This window comes from Poecilia reticulata, chromosome 6 (assembly GCF_904066995.2).
Source record: "Poecilia reticulata chromosome 6, P_reticulata-male-v2, whole genome shotgun sequence".
NCBI lineage: Eukaryota > Metazoa > Chordata > Actinopteri > Cyprinodontiformes > Poeciliidae > Poecilia > Poecilia reticulata.
In genome coordinates this window covers 26,822,349-26,849,370 of record NC_088835.1, presented here as the reverse complement: position 1 = coordinate 26,849,370, position 27,022 = coordinate 26,822,349, and the positions used below count along the sequence as shown (strand labels likewise).

Below are 27,022 nucleotides of genomic sequence, written 5' to 3'. Positions count from 1 at the left end.
GAGCCACATTGAACATCTGAGAAACGCACTGTGGGATCTCCTGCATAAAATCCCATGAGAAAAACGTTCAGAGTATGAGCAAATACTTTAATTTATTTTTTATTTTCGCCTAGCATTTAGCAGGGAACGAAAACCAAAATCTGAGGATTTAATCTTTGCATTTTTCTCAAGTTGTTGTCAGATTCATGAACTGTTGCATAACCTCGTGCTGCCCCGGCACTAAGCCCGCTGGGGGATTGTCATCCAGCTGAAACGGACGCAGACGCGCATGTGCGTTTGGCACCGATGTGTCGTCAGTTCGCTGGATGTTGACGCAGCGATCTCCAGAAGGTGTGTGTCACCGCACGCGCGCTCGTCCACCGTCTGTGCGCGCGCCCCTCCCTCCGTGACTCGCAGCATCACCGGGAGCCCAGCGATGCTGCTGTGAAGAATATATTTACGCTTCACGACCAGAGGAAGAGGGAGAGAGGAAGAGGCAGGCGTGATATCTGAATGCGTAATTCGCGGTGGGAGGATTTGATGCGTGAGCTTGCGTGAACGCGGTCCCGTTTGGAGACATTTCCTCCCGACAAGCCGCTGATTTTTAGGCGCTGCCTGCAGCTGCGGTTGACGTGAAAACGCGTCTTTCTGCGTTGGATTTTTCCAAGGGCACCGAAATGCGGCAGCGATGAGCTGCGAGCCAGCGAGTCGGTTTGAGTTGTCAGAGTCTCATCCAGGGTTCGAGCTCTCCTCACTTTGGTCCACTGCCTGATTTTTTTTTTTTTTTTTTTTTTGGAGAGGGGATGCGACGTCATGAGCCTGATCCCGTCTGACAGATGTGTTGCAGCTGCTCAGGCACAGATCGTCCGATCCGGCGTGTTGTTTTAACTATGATTCTGTAAGAGGAGGAGGAAGCCGGGAGAAAAGCGTCTTTCGACATCCATGTTCGATCCCCTCCTTGGTGCACGGACGGATCGCAGCCCGCATTCCATTTTCGGCTCTGCATAAGATGATACCTGGATCTGCCGCATCAATGCTACCGTCTGCAGAAGCCGCGAAACTGTACCAGACCAATTACGTCCGCAACTCGCGTGTCATCGGACTCCTGTGGGCCATTTTCACGATCCTGTTCGGCATCGTTAACGTGACCATCTTCTCGCAGCCCTATTGGATCGGGGATGGCGTGGACACCCCGCAGGCTGGCTACTTCGGCCTGTTTCACTACTGCGTCGGGGACGGACACTCCCGGGACCTGGACTGCCAGGGCAGCTTCACCGAGTTCTCCGCCATCCCGTCCGGTGCGTTCAAGGCCGCCTCCTTCCTCATTGGCATGTCGATGATGCTGGTGGTCACCTGCATCGGCTGCTTCAGCCTCTTCTTCCTCCTCAGCACCTCCACCGTGTACAAAATCTGCGGCTGGATGCAAGCAGCATCAGGTAGGTCCGCAAACCTCACCGTGCTTTAAATTAAAAATCAAACCGGTTTAGGGTTCAGTCGGTCTGTTTTTGTCATTTCTGATTGGTTGTGAGGAAGTCTTTTAACTGCGGGTGCACCAACTGGAGTTTTCTCACCGACCTTTAAAAAGCCGGTTCCGATTTTAGCCGATGTTTTTTTTTTTCGTCTGAAATGTAGCTAAAAATAGCAACAACAAAAAAAAGTTGCTGAGTTGGCAACAGTTAACTGCAAACATGGTGGACCGATGTTTCAGCCAAACGTCTGTCACAGCAGAGCAGAAGAGGATTTCTGATCATCAGAATATAACCGAGTTTTAGGCCTTTGCTGAGGTAGAAAACTGTATTGGATAAATCTGACTTCACACGTAACCTTTAATTTCCCCCAAATTAAGCAAATCTGCGCCGATAAATAATCGGCTCACCCCTATTTTAAACCCTCATGAAATACGCATTTATTTATCTATAAGCTGATTACATTAACCTATTATTGGTGTTTCAACACCAATCAAGTACAACAATTGGAAATAAGTAAATATTGTCTTAAAATGTAGTTGCAGAACGGAATTGGCTGATTTTCCTTTAATCAGTTCTGATCAGTCTAATTATGAATTTATTTCAGATTTTTTTCACTTCCTGCTCATTAAATTAATCAAAACTAAGAAATCCTCCCATTTTCCATCTCTAAGAACCTGTTGCATATTATTGATCTTCTGTTTCTTATTGTGTTTTCATCTGAAGAGTGCGTCTGTATTTATACCTTGCTGCGCTGCAGGGATGCACTTGTTACTATTGTTGCCTCGCAGCACGAAGATCAAATCGTGTCCAAAGTCCATTTTTATAGAGTTTGCATGTTTTCTCCAGCTTCCTCCTCCTCCAGATAAGAAAACATGCATTTCAGCTTCATTTTTCAGTTCCTAGTGTTGTTCTCATGTTTTTCTCGTTGACTGATGGAAATAAGTGCCAGAAGCCCTGCAGGAATTAAGCCGTCAGGAATGGAAAAATGTCTGGTTGGATAAAAGATTTTCATATAAATTTAAACCATCAAAGCCTTAAAATTCATCTTAAACTAAAAATAAATCTTTATATTGGAGAATATTCTTAATATAACTCTGATCAAAGCTTACACTAAGAAAATATAATTGTTTAAACAAGTATGTATGACCAATACACTGATTTGTATTAAAAGTAATTGAAAAGCGGATGAATAAGTGAAAGGCGGTACGTAGAGTTCGGTCTGTGGTGCTGAAATGTTTTAGACATCTTGCTCTGAATCCAAGTTACTTTCTGACTCCGCTGTTCTTTTTTTAAACGCCAATTTTCAACAAGAGATCACGAATTGTGTCCAAAACATTTTAGTTTTTTTCAAAAGAAAAAACAAAAACAACTTTATTCTGATATTTCTCAATAAAAGCAGGTGGACATCACTTGGTTGTTTAATTTACACACCAAGTAACTATACTCTGCATAATTTGAGTATAATTTATACTCAGCATAAATACTAAATATTGTTTGGACTACAGAAGAACTTCATCACAGAATAACCTTCTGCATATTTTGCAAACTTTCTACTAAATACCCATTTAGCTCTATGAATACAACTAAAACTGCATCATTGTCCCATTTTAAGTTGCTTACATAACACACAGCGTGAATCTAAGCCAGTCTGAGCCAATCACAAGACTTCCTTCTGATTTCATGCAATCAAATGTGGACAGTACATTTAAGAACAAATCAGAGTAAAGGTCGACGGCTGAGCTGCAGCATTTTGTCGTTTTGGTGAAAGTCATCATTTCATCTGAAGAGTCCAGGCTTTGCCAAGCGTTTGGCCTCTCCGCTGTAGCAGCAGCAAAGCTTTGAGTTTGTAGGCTCACACTTAAAAAACTGAAAGAAGAGAAAGACAGGAGTGGGAGCTATTTCCCAGAATGCTTAGCGGCATGTTTCTGTCTCCTGAGGTGGAAGTGCGTCACGTTGATCTGACTCTGGTGTTTTATTAAATGTTCATTTTAATGCAATTCTCAGTTAGCAAAGCTTGAGGATAATGTCCTGATCACACTAAATGTTTCTGAGCTGAATTCATTGGGATGTTTAATAAAATTCATCATCAGACCAGAAATTTAGTTCATGCAGTTTGAAACAAGAATTTAAATTATTCTAAAGTAAAATAAGTATTTATTTTAACTTGACGTTGTGAGTGAAATAACTCGGTGAGGCCAGTTTTTTAGTTAAAACTCACAATTCAAGAATAATGAAGTTAAAAACAATGTTTAGACAATTTGTCTTTTAGTTGTTAAATCAACTCCATGAACTTTAATTTCTGAGTTAAAACCAAAACAATTTTCTTGTGACGTAAATTGCATTTTCCAGGCAGCAGGTGGACTTTAATTTTCAGGTTAAACCACCTGTAAGTGTTTTACAGTGCAGTTATTTTTTGGAACAGCTCCATCTTGAGTTGTTGTGTTGGGCTGAATTAAGGCAATAAGCTTCTCTAATGAGGCCACTGCTGGTTTCACTGCAAGATGAGAGAGAAAGCTAAGAGAAGAGGTGCTGGTCATGGCAGTCTGACACAGGGAGGCCTGGCTCATTAGCGCTGTCAAACATTATTACTTAGCTGATGTTTAAACTCACACCTTTCCTGAGTGGCCCACAGGGAGGACAGGTGGCCCATCAACATCCACACACCATCAGCGTGACGGTGATAAACGGCACGTCAGCCTGCCAAGAAGAGCGCAAAGGAAAGACGAATTTGTTTTTGTTTCCTTTCACAGTTTGTCACCTTGAAGGATTTTTGGAGCGCAGTGTACGTCAAACCTCGTGGCTCTGAACGGATCTAAAATAAAAAGTGACGGAGGGTCAGCCTCCGCTTGTTTTCTGCCGTGCTGCTGCTGCTGCTGGAAGGCTTGGAGGACATTAATGACACAGTCAGTATTCAGGGCACTGCTCTCTGCTACATGGCATCAATCTTTCCTTCTGCTCCTGCGAGCATCATCACGCGTCACTCCACAGACGCACATGCACAGAGATTGATGCTGCAGCTTTGAGCTAGCATGCTAACAACTAACAAGGTTATTTAAAACCAAATGATTTTGAAAAGGGTTGCAAATTTGTCATTTTATATTATGAACTGTTAGACATGAGGGAAGACGATGCATCGTTTTTATATTATGACAGTATCTGGAAACGTTGAGATGTTTTAACCAGGCATTTGTTATTTAAATGCATCCATATTTTAACTATAAACTGCATTTTGTTGTGATATAGTTGGATAGAACCAGAATATTACGGACATTTGGTTCTCAATTTTCTTAAATGAAAATCTGAAAAGTGGAATTAGCACTTTTATTTACTCCAACACGTCTAAATAAAATTCAGGACAAAGCTTAAAGCTAAGCTAGTGTTAGCTCTAAAGCTAACACTACTAACACTAGCCAACACTGGCTTTACAGCTTAACCCCAGTATTAGCTGGTGTTAACCTGTAAAGCTAACACTAGATTTAAAGCTAACACTTTAAAGCTATTTTTTAACTTTACAGTGTAATGTAAAACATCACTAACATATCATTTTACATTAGTGTTAAGCTTTAAATTAGCTTTAAAACTACTGCTAGCTTTAGAGCCAACACTGGCTTTGTTTACTGTGAGTATAATGTGTTTAAGGATATGTGACATGTTAGCTTTCAAGCTAACATCTCACTACATACCCTTAAACAAATCATACTCGTAGTAAATCATAGCAGTGGCAGTATCATTCTGTGGTGGTTAGTTATTTTTGCCAAGAAGAAAAAAAGAGTCAAAACTGAGATGTGAAAAGATGAAGACTAGCAGCGCTAACTGTAGCCGTATGGAGACTTAAAAGACACTATAGCTTGTAGCTGTAATGTGACGAAATTTAGAAAATTAAAAGGGTTTGAATATTTATCAAGTTATCGTTGATGCAGTGATTCTGTTCCTGATGTCAAACGTGCTAAGAATTGCTCTCTGCTTCTTTTCGGTGATAAGTAAGGGAGAACTGACACATCTTCCCTTCCTTTTCCTTGGAATAGTTTTGTGCTGAATATTTAATAAAGTGGCGAGCGTCCAGGACTTGTTAGAAGTCTCACACCGTCTACATGACAGCTGGAGCTGAGTGCACAGATCTATGATGCATCCATAATGGAGCCAGATTCGTCTTTTAGAGCAAATTCTGGGCGTCTGCAGGTTCATGGCATGGAGATGTCAGAGTGTGCTTTTTCTGCTGAGCTGAGCAAACCGAGACTTTTCTCTCAGCCCTTCCATCTTTGCACCTCTTGTTTTCTATTCTTAAATCTGTGCAGCGTGTGCTCATCTTTTCTCCAATCGTTGAACCGGAGTCATTTTGAAACCCGCAGACCAGATAAAGAATATTTTGAGGCCATTTTTAATCACCTCTACGTTTCATTCGTGTGCACGGCGGCCGCTGTGGGGCTTTTAAAGTCTTACTCCAGTATAAATAAAGTATGAGGTTTTCCTTTGTAGTGAGATTTTGTATGGGAGGCCCTTTCTGCAACATTTGCCTGGTTGCTTTGATTGTAGCCTGATCTGCATGAAACAAACTTCATGTGAGATTTTGTATTTTTTCAAAAGCTCCATTTCTGCTCCATTCCCTACATATGTTCTTAATTTACAAATTAAAACCCCTTTCTCATCCATTCATCACTTTTCCTCATGTAACCATAACCTAACTGCTTTAAACAGCTCTGCTCCCGACTGGTTAGAGACAAACCTAGTATTTTAGAAATGAAGCGACTTCTAATGACGTAAGGTTTTATTTGGGAGTGTCAGAGTTTCTTCTTCACTTCACTTTCATTTTCAAGTTGACGCACCTTCGAGTGTTTTACAGTGTACACATCATCTCCCCTTTCCTGCCACTGTTTTCTCTGAAAACAGCTTTAACGTCAGAGGTGGATCTGAGCCGCTTCGGTTGTGTGTGCAGCAGATTACTGAGGCAACAGGAAACCGAATCTCTGGGATTTTCTCTTTTGCTCTTAAGATACAGGTGATAAACGTGAAGGTCCGACTTACAGAGAGGTCGGTTTATTCGTCAGGTTCATCTTTGAAGAAAACACCACAACAGAGTAGAAATTAAAACGTGAATTATTTTTTTTATTGAAATGCAAAGTCTGACGCTGCTTTGATGGAGCAACTTGACTCTGTAGATGTTCATATTCAAGGTTTTTTGTGATCCATTTGTCCTTATAACAACCAGGGTTTGGTTATTCATCTTACATTTTAAATAGAGAGAAACTGTTAAATTGAATTATTGCACAAAGGCTCTGATGAAGCATCGTCACCAGGACAACTATTACCCATCATCCACCGCACGAATATGACCTCCATGGAAGAAGGCATTGAAAAAGAAGTGGAGCACTGGAAAAATACTAAATAAATACAAAATGTTTTTTTTTTTGTTGTCTTTTTTTCTGGTGCAAATCTCTCAGTTTACATGAAATAAAACAAAACTAATCTACAAGTAACTTTTCATCAGGTTATGAGCTTGTTTTCAGTAAATAATTCCTTAATATTAATTAAAAATGTACTAATTCTACTGGCAGATTATCTCAATAATAGGGCTGTGTGATAATATCAATTTTGCGATATATATCGATATTTTCTTTCCTAGAAAAAAAATCGATATTCATCCGCAAGTATCGTAACATCCAACTGTCACCTTGCTCACTCACTGCTTGCTTCGCTGGGAGAGTGATTTGGTCATCAGGCGTAGACAGATTCCTTCGGATGTTAAGTGTTGAAAAGGTATCAAACTATTCAGAGCAGGTATTCGGTTCACTTTATTTACTTTACAAATGCATGTAAGCTACAGTTTGTACTGTTTCAATGAAAAGAAACATGTTTTCTCACCACTTCTTTGATTCATTTTGTCCAGCTGTCGACTTTAAGTCTGTGTCCAACCAGAGCCAGGTATTGTGTAGTTGGTGCTTTGAATCAGTTTTCAGTTAAATTAATTCAATCAACTCTATAACAGTCACAAAATGTCACCAAAATCACTCTGTCCCTCTAAAATCTTTCAGAAAATCGCAAAAGTGTATTATATTGCATCGCTTGCTGAATATCGCAACATATATTGTATCATGAGCAGAATATTGTGTATTGTATCGTATCGTGAGATTATTGTATCACTACAGCCCTACTCAGTAATAAACAAAACATTTTTAATCTGCCGATAGAATTAGCACTTTTTCATCAGCATTAAGCAGCTTTTAACTTAAAACAATCTGTTATCCTGATGAAAAGTTTTTTTTTGTTTTAATTCAAATGTACTTCACCCTAGAAACCAGTCAGAAATATTTGGTAAGATTTTGTGTTTTAGCAGTGACACAGTATTATTCTGACTTAATCAACCGAAACAAAAACAAAAGATCTTTCTGTGGGATTAAAAACCAAAACTTACAGGCAGAGAACCATAAAATGCAATTGTTTTATTCTTTTTAAATTCAACAGTTTCTCAGCGTTTTATTCATTTTTTTTGTAGATGTCTCCTTTTTACCTGCAAAACTGGAAACGAAACATATTTTAAGACAGCAAAGAAGTATAATTTCTTAATCATTTTATAAATATAACACCTGCATATTTTCTTTGCATTTTTTCCATTTTTCTGTGTTTATTCTCAGCAACAAGGCCAGGATAAAAAACTACTGTTTTATTTAGCCAAGTTTAATCAAAGTTATTTCAGCAACAGGCAGTTTAAATAAAAACAAAAACACAAAATCATACGGTCAATTAAAACACTTCATTTTTCGTCGTTGCACATCAAAAAGTTGGTTAATGTTTCACGTTACGGCTCCAAAACGACTCTACGCAGGTGGGACTTTAGTCTTGATTTAAAGGAAATCGGTGTTTCTGCTGTTTTGCACTTTTCCAGAGGTTTGTTCCAGATTTGTGGTGCATAGAAGCTGAATGTTTACTACCAAAATCTGCAGAGAGTCACTGGACGTTTGTGGTTATGTTCACTATGAACTGGATTAAAAGTGTCAGTATCTGAAGCATGTAAATAAACTAACAGTTACAGGAATTCATATTTAAATCTGATTATGGATTATGAAGCCATTTTGCTTCTGAAAGTTTTAAAAAAGCTTTTAAATGTTTTCCAGCTCCAAGCATGACGTTTGAACTGATATTTACAGTTTCTGTGTGGACATCTTGCATTTTAATGTTAGTTTAGATTTCAGTGGTAAAATAAAACTGCATGGCCCTGACCTGACAGTGTGTCAAACTCGAGGCCCGGGGGCCAAATCTGGCCCGCCGTAGCTCTTTATATGGCCCTCTAGACTCCAAAATAAACTGCCCGTTGCTGAAATAACTTTGATTGATTAAACTTGGCTAAATAAAACAGTAGTTTTTTATCCTGGCCTTGTTGCTGACTGAAACGACAATTAATAAAAAGTCACATTTAACATCATAGATTAGCATAAAGGGCTGCACAGTGGCACAGTTGGTAGAGCTGTTGCCTTGCAGCAAGAAGGTTCGATTCCCGGCCTGGGGTCTTTCTGCATGGAGTTTGCATGTTCTCCCTGTGCATGGTGGGTTTTCTCCGGGTTCTCCGGTTTCCTCCCACAGTCCAAAAACATGACTGTCAGGTTAATTGGTCTCTCCAAATTGCCCCTAGGTGTGTGTGTGCATGGTTGTGTGTCTCTGTGTTGTCCTGCGACAGACTGGCGACCTGTCCAGGTTGACCCTGCTTCTCACCCGGAACATTAGCTGGAGAGGCACCAGCAACCCTCCCAAACCCCACTGAGGGACAAGGGTGTAAAGAAAATGGATGGATTAGTGTAAATATTGTACAAATTCCTTACAAATATTTCAAAATAAGCACCACAAAATCTGTGATTTTTCATTACAGAAAACCCCCAAAATGTTGAATGGACTGATCAGTGTGAAAAGATGTTTAATATTATTTTATTTTAAGAAACACTTTTTGAATGCTGATTTTTTTTTTTTTTTTTTAGCAATTCAATGTTTTTTTTTTACTACATTCTGGCACAACCGGCCCTTGAAGGACATTTTTGACTTTAGATTTGGCCCAGAATGCAGCTGGGTTCATCATCGCTGCTCCAGCGTCTATCATCAGCCAGAACTCAAAGGTCTCTTTGATCGCCGCGCGCCTCGGCGGTTTTTATCCTCTGTGGAGGTTCGGCTGCATCTGGAGCCGTTACATAAGCGCTCTCTCTGCTCCACCCCGACTCTCTGCTGCTTCACTCGTTGCGGTTTTACAGCGAACCCCTCCCCCCGCTGTGCACCCTGCAACTCTGCGCACCGAACTCTGCTTTAACCTGAACCCGCCAGGTCGGCTTTAGCTGCACCTATGCAGAGATTTTGTCACCTTAAAGGACGGACTTGATCAATTAGTAGCACATCGACAGCCTTGCGTTACGTCCTGGGGTCCATGTTTCAGTGTATCGTCTGAAAAGTCCTAATTATTGAGTGTAAAGAGAGATTTAACTGAGAAATATGGATGTAATCAGTGTCGCTCTACACCAGTGGTCCCCAAGCTACGGCCCACGGGCCGGATCCGGCCCGCCGCCACATTTGGTCCGGCCCCCCGAACAATACCAGAGAGCATTCAGATTTTTTTTTTTTAATAAAAAAATTTCCAAGTTTTTTTTTCTGTCAAAGTTTTGACTTTGTGAGCCCAGAAATGTCCTTATTCTTTCTAGAAATTTTCTGAGAAGTTTGAGTCAGACTAGCATCAATGTTGAATCCATTTCAGGAGAAGAAAAGCAAGTTTCTGAGCTCCAAAAGTTAAAAATTTGCAAAGAAAAAAAAAAAAAGAACAGAAAATTTCTAAAAACTCCAAAATACATCATTTTCTGGTGTAGATTGTTGTGATTTTGCAGTGACAGAAACAAAACATCGTTCTAATGCAGTACTGTCCTTTGTTAGACTTTCGTCGAGTCGTTTTGGGCCGAGACAATCAGAGCACTTCCTGCCGCCTTCAGGGGAAAAACGCATCACACTTCTATGGGAGCATAATTTGCAAAACTTCCAACTTTTCTTTTTTGAGGAGAACAGAGAGGATTTGATGAAATAAAGCCTGTGAATTGAGTTAAAAGGTAAATTCCAGGCATGATGTGCTTGTTGGGCAAAAAAAACAGCACAGAAGTTTTTGTTGAGTGGAATATAAAAGGAAGCCCGGAAGCTTCCTGCTTCCCTCCAGCAAACCATCAAGTGTTTGCCAGTCGCTGAAGCAGAAATAGACTTGGACTGGAGACAGCTCGTCTCAAAAACACGCTCTTCTTCTTCCAGGGGAGACTGTCAGAGTCACTTTGAAAAGTTCCTCTTGCTCTACTTTCAGCTGCCTTTTTGACACTCTCACGTTAATTTCATTTTTAGAACCGTCTTAAATTGGTGTCCAGCTGTCTTCAAACATATTCAGTCTAAAGTTTGACACTTCTTCAAGCTAATTGTCTCCCATTGCTATTAGAGTATCTCGTCTCAAAGCTCTCATCATGGAGACGTCTCTTTGTTCGCTTTCCCCCTCATAAGGCTTGTGCAACTTCACGACACATTTTCACACCTCATTTATTCTCACTGCGTACATAATACGCTCTTAATTGCCCCATTTATCTACAAGTGATTAGGGCATATTATTGTCTCCGTCTCAGGCCATCTCTCAGCGTATCCGGTCATCGCTGCAGCCTCTGAGAAGTCTTAATTATTGAGTGTAAAGAGGGACTTAACTGTGAGAAAGATGGATGTAATCTGCCTCATCGTTTGCCTGAGAAGCTCACAGAACGGAAAAACTGAAGGGGAAGTTCGAGTCAGAAAAGCTTCAGCCGTTGAATCCATTTCAGGAGCAGAAAGAAAATCTTGTTTGGTGGTGAAAACAGAATTTTATGTGAGATGTTATTAGTGGAGATGTGCCGATCAGGTTTTTTCCTGTCGATACCGATCACCCATGAGAGCTGATCGCTGATACCGATCACATAATTATTATTATTATTATTTTTTTTTTTAATCATAATCACTACCGGTTACATTATGTGGAAAAAGGAACCATGAATTCACCTTAATTTAGACAAAAACTTGTTTTTAATAACTTTTTCCAAGAAGAAAACTAAACAAAACAGGCATTGTGCAAATTGTACTGCTATCAATAATACTATCTTTAACCGAGTGATAACACATGAAGGCTCTGAAGAGGCTAAATAATAATAAGAGCCAAAATAAAACCTCTCAACATTGCCAAAGAAATTCAAGTATAAAACTCAACATTCAAATGTTAAATTGCTTTTCGGTGTGTAACTATCTAGTACAGATTATTGACCGTGTTTTATTTAACAGATACTTTCTGCCCAATTTATATCGCAGTAAACATGAAAACCGGTGGCCTACGATGGGACACTATGGCAGATAGAGAAAGAGGAGGGAGGAAATTTCTGCCAAAAAAGAAGAAATTAGGAGGCTAATTTCAGAAATATTCTAGAAAAAATTGGGACATTTCAGAGCTCTGAAATTAAAAAATTAGCGAGAAAAAAAACGTAGAAATTTTCTAGAAAAAACAAGGACATTTCTGAGCTGTAAAAGTCGAACATTTGCAAATAAAAGAAAAGTCAAAACAAAAATTTTCCAGAAAGTCAGAAATTTTTCAACTTAGTTTATTTTTTTTCTAAAAAATGTCTGAGATTAAACTCAAATTTTCTGATTGTTTTTTCAAGCAGAATTTTGACTTTAGGAGGTCAGAAACTTCCACTTTTTTTTCTTGAAATTTTCTGAGAATAATCTAAAAATGTCTACATTTTTTCCTCTCAAACATTTGACTTTTGGAGCCCAGAAATTTCCTTGTTTTTCTAGAAAATTTCTGAGATTAATTTCAAAATGTACAAGGTTTTTCCATGTTTTTTTTTCTGGAAATTTTCTGAGATTGATCTAAAAATTTTTCCTCTCTCAAACTTTTGACTTTTGGAGGCCAGAATCTTGTTGCTTTTTCTAGAAATGTTCTGAATTTAATCTCAAAATGTCTTTTTTTTTCCTAGCCAATTTTTGACTTTTGGAAGTCAGATTTTATTTTATTTTTTTTTTAGAGAATTTAGAGAATTTGCTTTTGCTTCTGCAGAAGCAAAAGCTTCTGCAGAAGCTAGGCAGAAGCTTTTGCCTAGCTTCTGCAGCCCTTGCCGAACAGGATTGCTGCAGAGGGTTTGGCCTTTCGGCCAGCCGCTCACTGACCTCTCCGCCTGCTGCATGGAGACAGAAACTCGTAGAGACTCGCTCTGTGCGCAGGGCAAGTCACAGCAGGAGAGAACCGCTGCACGGCTCCCCGGCTCTGCCAGGACGTGGCGCTCAGCCTGGGGCCTCCTGCATCCAGCCTCAGCAGTGTGAGTCACGTCAGGCGCCTGCATGCCTCCCTCCGCCTGGAGTTTTCTCTGGAAACAGACATGCAGATGAAAAGATGAAACAAATCTCTACGGGGCTGATAGGTCACCCAAATCCCAAGCCTAATTTTTAGGCTGTTTTAATTAAAGTAATGAACATCGTTTTATTTTTGACACACTTTTGACTCCCCTACCTTCTGTTGTGAGAAGGCAGAACCCTTAAAATACATGATGTTAATATAAAACCTGCAGGATTTTCAGACTGATTATAAAACTGAGGCAAACACTCGTTTGGATATTCATACGAAACCCTGCTGGGATAAACGCTCAACGCAACCAGCAGGAAGTTTGCTCTGATTTTCTCCTGAAACGACCTCATCACAGCCTCAAAGCCTCACTCTGGGAGTTTAGCAAACATTTTAAATTCTGTCCATCATGGTGAGAAAAGCCCAGAGGTGCTTTGAGTTGAGGGACTTTCAGTAAAACACACACACAGTGCTGTGAAGAGACATCCGCCCCACAGAGATTTCACTTATTGTTTTTCAAACTCAAATGTTTCAGACCAGCAAACACATTTTAATATCTTAAAAACACAACCTTAGCTTATCCCAAAGTCAGTCCTCCAAGAAAAAATACATTCATCAAAGGAGGGGGAAACTTTTTAAACCATCATGTCACTTTGTAAAAAGAAAATAAAAAAATAAGCCCAGCTGGAGGGTTTTTAAGCTACTTGTTTAATGTCAGTTTAAAGCATCACACTTGATTTGACTAGGCCATGCCAAAACCTTCTCTTCTTTTTTTAACTCTCGTCACATTTGGAAGTGGACGTAGCGATGTGCCTTAACGCGAACGAACTTCAGCTTAAGGTCCGACGTTTTCATTCAGGATTTTCTGCAGAATTTCTGGTTTGTTAAGAACAGCAAGAGGCCGAGGTGTGAAACGAGCACAGAACCGCCGTGTTTGACTGTCAGCATGACGTCCTTTTCTGGGATGGTTTTTCAGGATAAACTACTTGTTTTTTGGCAAAGTGCTCTTTTTGGTCAGCTCCGCTAGTTTTGGTCAGCGCTACCATTTTTCCGCAGTATTGATATTAAATCATGAACAATGAGCATAACAGCTTTGGATGAGTTGTCAAAGTGCTTGGAAGACATTTGTCGGGTCGACCACTTTGAGAAGAATCCCCACTTTATTTTTATTTGTAAATAATGAAATAACTGCATTTTATGTTTTGAGTTTGTAGCACGTTGTGAGAAATGTCAACAACTCGTTTCGCGTCCGTTTTTTAATTTGTTGTTTGGTTGTTGTTGAGATCTTGTAGCCTACTTCATGTTGTCAGACAGGTTCTATTCCAGCGTTTTATAGATTCTTCGTAATCAGGGCTGAGTGTCGCTAATGAAACTGAAATGAAAAAATTGGAAAATCATAATTTAACAAGAGGGGCGATCAAGACTAGTTTGGGAAGTTTTCTTACCTTTTATTTAAAAACATTTTTTTTTGTTTTTACTCTCGTAAATTCCTCAAGCACACTGCAAAAACACAAACCCACCAAGGATTTTAGTCTAGTTTCTGACAAAACTAACTTACAAGTAACTTTTTTATAAAAATATACGAGCTTGTTGTAAGAAAATAATTCCTAAAATTGCTAAATAAGCACTACTTCCATCTGCAGATTATTTTAATTATAACAAAAGTAAAATGTCTTTTTATAAGTGAAATAATATTCCAGTGGTACTAGCTATTATTTACTAAGAACAAGCTCATATATCTTGGTAAAATGTTATTTGTAAATTAGTTTTGTCTTACTCAAATTCTAAAATACTTTATTGATCCCAAAGAGTTAAATACATATTAAATATGTAAACATGTTTGCACTGGAAACAAGACCAGAGATGCTTCAGATTTTGTGTTTTTACAGTGTCTAATGTGGGTTTATTACACAGCCCTGTTGAGAAAGACTCCATGCTAAATCTTGTTGGTCACAGCTTTTTAAATACAAGGAGAAAACAAAGAGAATCACAACAATAATAAAAAAAAAATGTGTTTGGTAAAACTGTGATTCCCATTCTCGCTCTGGATGTGTGACCAATGAAAGAAAAGGCCGACAACACGCAGCTCCGTCCGTAACGAGCCACAATCAGACACGCAGCTGCACATTGACGGCGTTACAGCAAAACAGATTACAGGGATGTTTGTGTTTGTTGGCAAACCAGACACACAAATCCAATTCCGCTGCTGCTGCGGAGGTCACCGGGGATCCACGCACCCGTAGAGACGACGGGAGGATGCGTGACTCTGGGATTTATTGGCCTCTTCTGGAAAATGAGGAATTGTGTTTGTGACAAATCCAGAGTCCTCACGTCCTCCTGTGCCATCTGCTGGTGTGCCGTCAGACTTCCCTGCAGCGCTCTGCGTACCTCAGCTGCCCTGCCTTATGTAAGCTGCCAGTGTGCCAGCAAGCTTTTTTTTTTTACTTCTTTTTTTCCCCCAGCTGCTTCATCCCACTGTTCCCAGGAAATGGAAAAGACTCAACAAGGCAGGTGTGTGTGGGAATAGAAGAGAATATACTTTATCCATCCCCAATGGGAAATTACTTATTTGTTGACAAACTACTCCATCTAAGGAGTTAAATGTTAATAATATAAATATAAATATAACCATAAGAAATAAAGTTTATAAAATAAATACAGCTCTGGAAAAAAAAAAAAGAGCCCACTGCTCTAAACCCAATTAAAAACCTGGTGGTTATTCCACCAAATATTGATTTCTGAACTCTTCCCGAGTTAAAACATTAGTATTGTTGAGTCTAATGGCTCCTGGCAGAAATGACTTCCTGTGTCTCTCGTGGTGCATTTTGGTAAAATGAGTCTCTGGCTGGGCTGCACAGTGGTGCAGTTGGTAGAGCTGTTGCCTTGCAACAAGAAGGTTCTGGGTTCGATTCCCAGCCCCGGTTTGCATGTTCTCCCTGTGCATGCATGTGTTTTCTCTGGGTACTCCGGCTTCCTCCTACAGTCCAAAAACATGACTGTCAGTTGTAATTGGTCTGTCTAAATTGCCCCTAGTTTGTGTGTGCAAGTTTGTTTGTCCTGTGTGTCTCTGTGTTGCCCTGCGACAGACTGGCGACCTGTCCAGGCTGTATCCCGCCTCTCGCCTGGAACGTTAGCTGGAGATGGGCACCAGCAACCCTTCCGACCCCACTAAGGGACAAGGGTGAAAGAAAATGGATGGATTTTTTCTGGCTGAAAAAAAGAATAAATGTAGAAATGGAGAGCCGGTCTGCCAAGAGGCTCCAGCATATGGCGGCGATGACGTCAGCATCGTGTTAGGAGCTTCCTGGTGTCTGCACACAGGACTGAACGATGGCTCAGACCCAATCCTCACAAACTGTATCCAACACACACATAACACACGTCCTACCTCATAATCAGTCTCCTCACTCTCCCTGCCCGATCTGCCCCATCTCTCCTGAGAACGGGAGGTAAAGAGCAGGATTATGCAGTCAGAGCTAAATTATCTTAGCTCTGACTGACAGCTGCTTTCTGTCAGGTGTGCTGCTGTTTCTGAGAGGAGGTGAATCTGCACTTCAGCATTTAATACTGTATGTGGTGAGCATTTGTCACTGTTAAATAAAATGTTACTGAAAATACCTTAACTGAGCGATGACAATCAGTTGCTGACTGAGCTAGCTTCAGCTAATTTGTATTGCTAGCCACTTCTACTTACCAGGGTAACGCCGATATCAACCTCATTGTCGATGGTTTCGGCTGTCAAGATGGCAGGTTCTTCTAAGCTGCTTCTGTGACTTCAGGCGCAGATGGTTTATTTTAAAAATAGCTTGTTTTCTAGTCATTTTCAGTCCGTTGTTGTAAACATTTAAAACGCTCCGACTGCTGCGTTTTTCGACTCCATTCTGTCGGACGTTTTCCCTCCACGTCCTCAACCAATCAGAAAGGAGCAGCTGAATAAGAAACCAATCACAAAGCAGGTAGCCATGCGCTCAGCCAATAGCGGTGAGCCTCAGATTTAATGGAAAGACCGAGAAGTTTACGGCAGAAGGTGACAGGCTGATCCCCATAAACTAATGTTATATACTCGCTGGACACGCACAGATTATCACTTAATTTGGGATTTTGATTCAAACTGGCCTATTATGTGAAATCTGAATCGAGCTGGGTGCCCAAATTTAGTATTTCAGGAATCTTGGAGAAAAGGAGGCTAGCTAGCTGCAAATGCATATCAAACATTTGACAATTACATTTTTAATTAAATTTTTTTTTTTTAAGTTAAAAGTGAACCATTTTTCTTTCTCTTCCCAGTTTTGCACTGCTCTTTGTTGTGTAAATATAAAACATGAATAAAATACATTTACAAGTTATAGGCTGTAAAATTATAAACTGTAGAAAAGTTCTAGTAATGTGAATATAGTAATTTCAAAGGGGTATGCTAAAGCTCTGATGTATTTAGTGAAATGTTTTGTTATGCAAGACTTCATCTGGTGAACTGGGTCTGCGTTTTTAGTGTTGAGTAATTGAGGATTAGTGCCTTCCTGGCACACTGTCACCAAAACATGTTCTCTTCCTGTTATTACAATCTGTTCTCTGAGATCAAACCTGGCATACTCAGCGCCCACTATTGGTTTGATCCAAGCAAGTGCATCTCTTGGAGATTAGTTTTTGTAATTTAATACGCAAATGAGAGATTTCGTGACCAGTATTTCTCCGGCACTGCAAAAGCAAAATTTCACCAAGTATTTTTGGTCTAGTTTCTAGTGCAAACACACTTGAAGTATTTAAGACAAAACTAACTTACAACTTACTAAGATATGTGAGCTTGTTTTAAGTCAATAATTTCTTAATATTAATGAAAAAATACTTGTTCCACTGGCAGATTATTTCACTTTTAACATGGGGAAAATGTTTCGCACTAGGTGAGATAATCTGCCAGTGGAACTAGTATTTGGTTGCTAGGTGACATCCTGGGCTTGGCTGGGGTTGCTAGGAAACGGCGAACAGTGACATAAGTGAAATAATCAGCCAAAGGAACTAGTGCTTTTTAAAACAATGTTAGGGAATTATTAACTTTTTTTCCAGCTCCTATATCTTGCTGAAAAGCTAAGTTAGTTTTGTCTGATCTCAAGTTTACTGAGATATTTGCGCTAGAAACTAGATAAAAATACTTGGAAACAGATCTGGACCTGTTCAGATCAACTCTGAACAGGTCAGAGTTGATCTGACCTGTTCAGGTGATCAACTCTAAGGTATAAACCTTTGCATTGGCTCATCACAGCCGCTGTAGTTTCTGAACATTCAATAAATGACAAACTTGGACTAATTACCTCGTTCTTTGTGACTAACTAACATCAAACACAGAATATATTTTTCATTAAGTATTTAACAAACAAATGGCTTCTTCCACGATAATTATGTGAAATTAAATTAATTGTCTAATATAAAAAATAGTTTGGTGCTTTGAGCAGAGGCTTGTCCTTTATCAAACAATTTAGTTTTTTTGCTTCTTATTTAGTGGAAATATTGATGTTGATGAGATTTTCTCCAAAATAATAACCTTTTTCAACCTTTATAGCTCCACTGTTGAAAATGAGGCTCTAACATTCACAAATGAAATAAAATCCAGTCCAACATCTGGTATGAGGTGATTCCTCTGGAACCTGCTGGAGGAAAAATATCCCATCTTCAGAAGATGAGCTTTAACATAACAGAGCTCTGTGGTTCCTCCTATCAGTATGAGAGTCAGGGTGAGGAGGCGCCATGTTAGGAAGAGAAGTGGAAGCTGCAGGATCTTCAGAACAAACAGGTCATGATGCTGGGCTACTGATTATCCCTCTCTCTGGACACAGGATCAATAGAACCAGTTTAAAATCTAAAACGAATGGTTATATGCCAGACATGGAAAACTGGGATGCACTCCATGTCATGATGTTCATAATTTAGGTCTCATGGCATCTCAAGGTGTCAACATTGCAGCCAGTAGGCTGAAGGAAATACAGCTTTATTTTGTAGCAATTCAAGAGCTACCCAGCTTTTATCGCTTTGCAAAATAATAATCAGCACAGAAACTCCAAAGCACATATAAGTAATATGTATGTATATATATTACTTTGTCATAGTACCCCCAAGAATTTAAAACTACTTTCACCCCTGTATATATACACACATACTGGCATATGCTGCCACCCCTGAAAATATCCCTGCCACCCTCTTGCCACCCCATAAATATTTTTCTCGATCCGCCCCTGGTTCCATCAAAAATGAAATGAAATAAGGGTAAAAACAACATTTTCTATAACAATCTCTCACCTGCTTCACAGCTCTGTAGCTCTATCCACTCCACCTGAGCCTCCATGTAATATTCATGATGGTATCGGATGAAGCCAAGTCCATGTGGGGGACACAGAGAAGGATCTAGAAAAAGCTACAAAAAAAATGCATGAGAAACCACAGAAGCAGACTTTTCTCTCATCTTTTCCATTTCCTCCCACTGTCCCTCAATCACAAAGCAGTGAAACCAAATGCTCAACAAAACTGATAGATTGTTATGTAAACAGCAGTTCTGACATTTGCCAGTCGATGCATTTCAGTGTGTGTAACCAGAAGAAGAAAGAAGAGAGCCTGCTTCAGAAACAGCAGTCCTCTTCTGGATTTAAACGCACGCGTCAGCCGCGGTGACGTTCGCTTTGAAGCCGAATCCTGAGGCGCGTTTGACAGACAGTGATCCTACAACATCTGACGCTCTGGTGGAGATGAGTGACTCAGGTGCTTGTGAGGCCGTATCGCTGCCTGTCAGGGCCACGTTTAAGTCTCTCCTGTGTGAAATGGGTTTGTTGTGTAATCTGGTGCTGCTGCCTGCTACAAGCCAAGTGAACTCCTTTCATTCATAAAAGCTGAACTTGTAGAGCAGCACTAATGTGGCTGCAGCAACCCAGAGATTGACACCAATGTTTTGTTGCGTAAGACGGAAGGGGTTTGTACTGGCTTGAAAAGATATCAGGTGAAATTAAAGTTAAACCAGAAACAAAATGTGGTTTTGGGGTCTTTATTGCCAAACTTAATTATTAAACACAATTTGGAGAAGTGCACAAAATAAATATTAAAAGAACAATAAAACATGAGGATAAACAACTGCAGAGGTGCCTACCAATAAATGATTATTACACTGTAAAATACTTTAGCCGCATTTAGTTGTGTCTACTATCTAAAAAACAATGTTTGGACAACTTGTCTCTTGTTGTTAAATCAACTTCATGAACTTTAATTTCTGTGTTTAAACCAAAACAGTTTTCTTGTGACTTAAATTGCATTTTCAAGGCAGCAGATGGACTTTCATTTTCAAGTTTTACAGTGTGCTGTCTTTAGCCATCCAGTCCGCCATTTCATTCCCCTTTAACCCTGTGATGTGTTTGTTGTATTTCAATAAATATATCTGGTCTATTATCTAACTTATTATGTTGCAACTAGTCAATGATTAACTAGGATCTGAGAAAATAATTGATTTTGATGTTGAAATTGACGTTTTTCTGATTCTGTTTAGATTTTTAAAAAGCAACTAAAAACATTTTTATTTTCCCAGTCTTTTATTTCTTGATTTTATTGTGTTTCTTATGCTGGCTTTATGTTTTGTATGATTTCTATTGTGCAGTGCTTTGTGATATTATGTCTGTGAAAAGTGCTTTATAATTAAACTTTACTTATTTTAACCGTCTTTTACCCACTGAAATGCTAAAAGTTTTTCTCAGACTTCTTCTTACTGAAGGCTACCGACCAAAAGCAACCAGTCAGAGCCAGGACGAAGGTCTTAGCACTGTCAATCAATCTAGTGTACTCGCTGCTCAGTGTGCTAATGGGGGAAATACAGGAAAACCGTTTATCACCAGTGGCCATGCTAACTAGCCGAGCATTCACCCCAAGCTATGCTATCTGCTAAAAGATAAAAGGTTGTCATGTGAGTCGAGTACAGTTACTCATTCCTAAGAGTTTGTCCTCTGTGACGTCTGAGTTTTGTTCAACATGGCAGTAAATGAGTCAAGTCAGTGGTTTGCTGGTTGAGTAGTTTTTGCTCTTTGGATTTCCGTGTCAGTATGAATTAGTAATGACAACAAAAACCAGAGGGATAAGGAAGTAACGTCTACAACAGATGATTCCCACTGTTTCTAAGGTATGCTGCATAATCTGGAGCCAAGATACGGCTCTGTAATTCCTGCACTGCTCACTTTCTCACACGGATATATCTCTTAATAATTGATGTAGGTCAGGAGTATTGGGGCTGCAGAATAACTAGTTAACTGCAGTGTCTCTGTGCTGCGAAGGATTTGTGAGAAATGTATGAATATTCCCTTTTAAGTCTGTGTGGCAGGTGGCAAACTACAATAAACACATCATCAAGAGATGAAACGCCAAAAAGTGTTTAGGGAGATAAAAAATAGATAATTTTATTATTTATGTAGGCTGCACTCAGGATAAATGTACAGTCAGCTCCTTTTCATGAATCCTCTGCTAAGATGCAGCAGCACCGCCTCAAAGGAGATCTGCATTCAAATTAAAGATGAGAGGAATTTTACCCTTCGGGCCAAAACTAACAGAGACCAGCGCAGGCTCTTGAATTTCTGGTGTTGCAGCTTCGCCTCAGAAAGGAAACTCATTTTAAATGAACATTTGAGAGTCTTTACACTTCAGAGAAAGCTAAAAGCTGTATGATTTCAAGAGAGGGGGTCCAGGTTACAAATGCGACCTAATGCAACAAAATCCACGCTTTCATGGGTTTCAGACACCATGACTCTCCTCAGCTCTATTTTGGTGATGACTGTCTGCTTTTCCGCCCAACTGACAAAGGGCCGGGAGGAAAATCAGCAGGATAAATGCAACACCATGCAAGCACAGGAGAGGCTGCAAGGAGATTACACCTCCACAACACCAGTTCCTCTCTGGGTTGAGCCTTAAAATCAATTATTACACTGTAATTTAAAGATGCAATATGTCAAAAAATTTTGTTGTTTGTTTATCTGTGAAAAGACCTTGCTGTCTGAAGAAATGCCCCACTGCTGATGGAAAACACAGTCAGAGCCGGGAGGAGGGACTTAGCACTGTCCATCAACCTACAAATCTGGAACAAACTTCCTGAAAACTGCCAAACAGCTGAAACACTGACTTCCTTTAAATCCAGACTCAAAGCCCAGCTGCCTAGAGTTGCTTTTAAAACATAATAAATGTCACAGTAATAAATATTTTGATGTGTAATAATGCCACCAGACAAAATGTTGCTGACTACGTGTTTCATGACTTGGTATTTTCGTGTTTTTATGATGCAAAGCTCTTTGAACTGCCTTGTTGCTGAAATGTGCTATAAAACAAACTTGACCTTGAACTTGAACTACTCACTGCTCGATGTGTTAATGGTGGAGAAACAATTTACTGTTCCAGAAAAATGGTTTATCCGTGTCATTGGTGTCCATGCTAGCTAGACTAGCATTCACCACATCAGAAAGAAGCTGCAGCTCAGCAGAGAGAAAGGGGGTTGGAATGAGCACAGCCACAAGATTGTGATTAACACCACTAAGCCCCGCCTTCTGGCTCTGATTGGTTGTTTCCAGTTAGCGTTGGGAGACACAGAGGAGCTTAATTTTCTTTTCACAAATTATCTGTCTCATATCAGACTGTCACAACGCAGTGACAGTTTCAACCAGAGGCGCCTGCAGGATATTATAGGAGGAAACCAATATTATCACTGCACAACCTCAACCTCGTCCCCCAAGACGTCACACGCATCATGTGCATGTCGCAAAAAAACACCACACGGATCCAGGTCATATGCACATAAAGCACATGGTCCACAAAAACAGCTCATCTAATCTGCTTTGTTTTTTGTTTTTTTTTTACAAATTACACTAAATAATAAAGACAGGAAAGCAAAGCCTACCTGTGTGATCCACGGTATGGAGGTTGAGGTTCCCAGGTTCAGGTGGTGTGTCAGACGTCCAGAGGAGGAGAAGGTGAAGCAACAACGTTTGCTTAATTTGGACTAGATTTAACTGATTAACCCGCAGTCTTAGCGCATGCTCAGGATGAGAGCAGCAGATGTCACGGTCGGCCAACTGGGTGATCCATGAGCTCCTCAGTTTGTGAAACCTCAAAAAAAAAAAAAAACGCTCATAAACCAGTGACACAGAACCGCACACGGTACAAAGTTCAAGCAGGGATCACACAACTCCTCTTAGAACTACGGGAGGATTCAAACTCTGCTTATTCGTTTTAGCGCCAAGCGAAATAAACAAAAGTGAACTGACCAATAACATTTACGTTTAGGACGGACATGTGACCACCTCCACAGAATTCACTAAATTGTGTTAATAGTAAAGAGGGTTAGACAACAAAAAATCCAGTAACCTCTTTTTTACTTAAAGAAAACTCTCAAGGTACGAACAGCGCCTCCAGCTGCAGGCATGCTGGTTTCAACTATTGTGTAGAAAGATATATTTTAAGGTTACATACTGCAGCTCTAACTTCTGTATTTGCTCTGTCTTCTCTCTGTTAGGTGTCTGTCTGGTGCTGGGTTGTATGATCTATCCTGACGGCTGGGATAGCGATGAAGTACGGCGGATGTGCGGAGAGCAGACGGACAAATACAGCCTGGGAGCTTGTTCAGTGCGCTGGGCTTACATCTTGGCAATCATGGGCATCCTGGACGCGCTCATCCTCTCCTTCCTGGCCTTCGTCCTGGGGAACCGGCAGGACGGACTCATGACGGAGGAGCTGCTGGCTGAGAGCAAGGGTACGAATATGTACCATGATCTGATGACATTTGATGCTTTATCTCCTTTAGGAATATCAAATCTAGTGTTTGGAAAATCTAAGAAGAAAATCTAAGAAGAACTGATCTTCAAACTGTGTTCAGATTAAATGCTGCAAGCAGATTTACAGCTAAATTTACTGCCTGCATTTAAAGCACATCTCAGGACCGAATCTTGAATAATCAGGGTAACAAAGGGCGGCTTCTTCTTTCTGGCTTTTTTAAGTGCTAACCTAAAAACTCAGTTTATTCAACTCTTGGAGGCTTGACTAAATTAATAAAAAGTTAACACAACTTACTGCTGCTGTAAGTTTATCTTTCACAAACTCACATTTAGGTTCAAAATCTAAAACTGGATACATTTATTTCACTTAAAGAGTAGAAGAGAGTAGACACAACTAAATGTTTTACACTTTATACTCAGAGGAAGGAGGAATATTTCAATTCATGCGATGAGATTTGCCTTAAGATTAGTCTTTTGATTTATGAAAACCCAAGTGGTTTTCACCAGACTGAAAATAGAAAATAAACACTAATTAAAGAAGCAATCAAACTTGAAGGAGTTTGGCAATTGGAGCTAAACCATAAAATATCTGGCGCTCCTTTTGTTTTTATGGGCCACGAAGCAATACTAAAAAAGTACAGCTTAATTTAGAAAAGCTTAAAAGTAGCATTTAAATGTAATTACAGGAAGAACACAAGCCAACATTGGTCAAATTAATAGTCATAAGTGAATTTTCTCTTTGAATTTGCTGAACGACTATCAGTGTGATTAAACGCAGGGAATCACTCTAATAGTTTAATTGCTTAGTATGAGTTTGGGAAGAATAGTTTGGGTTTTTCTACATTGGAAAGGAACCATCTGATCCCAGGTTAAATATTAAACATATAGTAAATATTCACGTGAACCAGAACTAAACTCTTGTCAACTGGGAGACAGTATATTATTTGTGTTGATCTAATTTTCTCTTTATTTCTGCTTTTTCACAGAAGGAGGAAATGCCTAATTGATGTTTAGGTAAGTTAAAGGAGAACATATTAAAATGATTTGCATCCATATAAATGGTCTCTTGAGCATCTAAAATACTTTTTTAGTTCAATGAAAGCAACATTTACAACAACATCCACTTAATTCTCATCCATATGTGGCACAAAATTCTGAGCTACAACAATAATAATACATTTAGTTGTACTGCACTTTTCTAAAAACTCAGATATTTACAGTGTCTAACTTCATGACAGACAGATTTCTACATTTCTGACAGTGAATTATACAGAACTTGCAACACTTTTCACATTTTTAACAGCACAAACACAAACTACATATATTTTATGTAGTTCATGGAAAATAAAACTCTTTAATGTGCTTTGCATTTGATTTCAGCTCACTGAGTTGATGTTTTTTGACCCAAATTCTTGATTGAATCTTAATTGCAGCTGCAGCTCATCATTGTGCTGCTGGCTGTTGTTCCTCTGAACGGTGAAAATTAGCATTTTTGCAGAGAGATGTTCAACTTGGAATTTTGTTTATAACCTATTTCTGCTTTAAACTTTCCCCAATTTTTTTTATATCTAGTTTCTAGTGCAAATATCTTATTGAGCTTGAATTAAGACAATACTAACTTAAAGGTAATTTGTCAGCAGCATATAGGAGCTTATTTTAAGTAAATAATTCCTTAATATTGGTGAAAAAGTACTTGTTCCTTAGGAAGATTATTTCACTTCTAACATGGGGAAATTGTCTTATTATAAGTAAATTTATCTGCCAATGGTGCAAGTAGTTTTTCACCAATTTTAAGGAATTATTTACTTAAAACAAGATCCTGCTGAAGAGATACTTATAAATTAGTTTGGACTTATTTAAAGTGTAATAAGATATTTGCACTAGGAATTAGACTAAAAATAAGATTTGGTATTTTTGTGGTGAAATGCAATTAAAATAAGCGCCAACATCCTTCTACTTCCTGTCGTCTTCTTTGTATTCTCTGCCAGTAGCAACATCCAGTTGTTGATCACATGACCTGTGTGATGCAAAATGAGAAAAAGGGTTACCAGTTAAGTTTGCAAAAGACACAAAAAACTTGATTTGTTTTCTAAATTGCCGTATTTCCGTCAAGCACATTTATTTTCAAAATTCTCATTTTTCTAATTATTTGGTCATCGGAAACAGAGCTACTGTTCAGTCAACACACGTCTTTCTCTTGTTTTCCTGCAGGTTCGCTTCGCTCCGACTGTCCGTTCCTCTTCAGTACCAGTCATTCAACAGCCTTTTCAGGAAAGCAGACAGAGGCAACGGTGAATTGGAAAACAATGGAACCAGACAGCCTTCCTGTTCACCACTGTAACCTACCTTTGACGTTCATCCGTCCCGCTCCCCTTCATGGTTTCCAGCACTTAGACGGAGCCCAGGGCACCGTTTATCATCTAAGGACCTAACCCTTGCACACCAATGCACAGACCATGGCAAGGGCAGAGACTGTTATTCTGTGGAGAGGAACAGCATTCATATGGAATATGCTTTATCCAAGTACCTGAGACATTGAAGCTCTTTCTGCATAACCACACATGTTCCAACTCTCACACCAGTCTGTACACAAATGTAATTACAAGTATTAACCTATGTTAACACCAAAATGTGTGTGTCACCGTCAGAATGAGTATTATGTTTTATTTGTGAAAAGAAGAAGAAAAAAAACAATTATATCAGATTAATCTGTAGTGTTTAGGTTAAACAAAGTTAAGATTTTACTTTACACTCTCTCTCTCTCTCTCTCTCTCTCTCTCTCTCTCTCTCTCTCTCATATGCTACTTTATTTCCCTGAAAAAGATATTTAAAACTGTTTTGTAGTGATATTATCATACGACAGACAACTAGAATTACAAAGTGTGTACAGAGAATATTTAAAAATGATCTATAAGGATTTTAACTGCACCCTATTTACTACCCAACTTTGCACAGTGCTCAAGTTTGAGAGGGGCGTTAATATTTTGCTGTTAGTGTATCTACACTGTGATGGCGGCTATCTGAACTGCCAGCTGCAGGACTTCTAGCTGCTAAATGAGTTTGACTGTATGTGTGTGTTTGATGAGAGCATGCACGTACACACAGCATCGCTGTCAGTGTGTATTGAGTGTAATAGTTTGCCAACGTCACACTCAGTTAGCCGTCCTCTTGTGTATCTTATAACTGTGTTTGTCTCCAGGTGGGTCTTTCTTTAACGGCCTGGCTCTGTTTGTTTCGTTGGGACGTACAGGGTAATGCGGCGGAGCGACAGGCGCGGCTGACATCTGAACTCAAGTCGAGATGAACTTTTGAAGCCTGTCCCAGCCTCACTCATGCATATGTTATTGTGTAAATAAATATTCTGTAGATATTGATAAATCAGTACATTAGAGCAACTAAAGAGATTCCTTTAAGACTACGAACACTTAATAAAGGTTTTCACTGTA

General features: G+C 39.5%; 1 protein-coding gene and 1 long non-coding RNA gene across 3 annotated transcripts; one reads left to right on the top strand and one right to left on the bottom strand.

Annotated features, from left to right (window-relative positions):
- Window positions 1-332: 332 nt before the first annotated feature.
- LOC103466396 (LHFPL tetraspan subfamily member 3 protein-like) lies at window positions 333-27,022 on the top strand. Its single transcript, XM_008411931.3, has 4 exons — window positions 333-1,415; window positions 23,318-23,554; window positions 24,563-24,590; window positions 25,788-27,022. The coding sequence occupies exons 1-3, from the start codon at window positions 989-991 to the stop codon at window positions 24,577-24,579; spliced, it is 681 nt and encodes a 226-aa protein (XP_008410153.1). The 5' UTR covers window positions 333-988; the 3' UTR covers window positions 24,580-24,590; window positions 25,788-27,022.
- LOC103466395 (uncharacterized) lies at window positions 4,061-25,843 on the bottom strand. Of its 2 annotated transcripts, XR_014087957.1 has the most exons (6): window positions 25,765-25,843; window positions 23,275-25,593; window positions 22,703-22,911; window positions 19,090-19,204; window positions 12,630-12,826; window positions 4,061-4,145 (listed from the first exon to the last, which is right to left on the bottom strand). It is a non-coding gene; the product is annotated as an uncharacterized LOC103466395 (long non-coding RNA). The 2 variants fall into 2 exon arrangements; XR_001776729.2 differs by having other exon boundaries at window positions 22,703-25,593.

What these genes read in the sequence shown, in the direction of transcription:
- LOC103466396 (XM_008411931.3), top strand. Translation starts at nt 989, where the DNA reads ATGATACCTGGATCTGCCGCATCAATGCTACCGTCTGCAGAAGCCGCG. An exon ending in CTGGATGCAAGCAGCATCAG is followed by an intron (nt 1,416 to 23,317) that starts GTAGGTCCGCAA and finishes TCTCTCTGTTAG; the next exon opens with GTGTCTGTCTGGTGCTGGGT.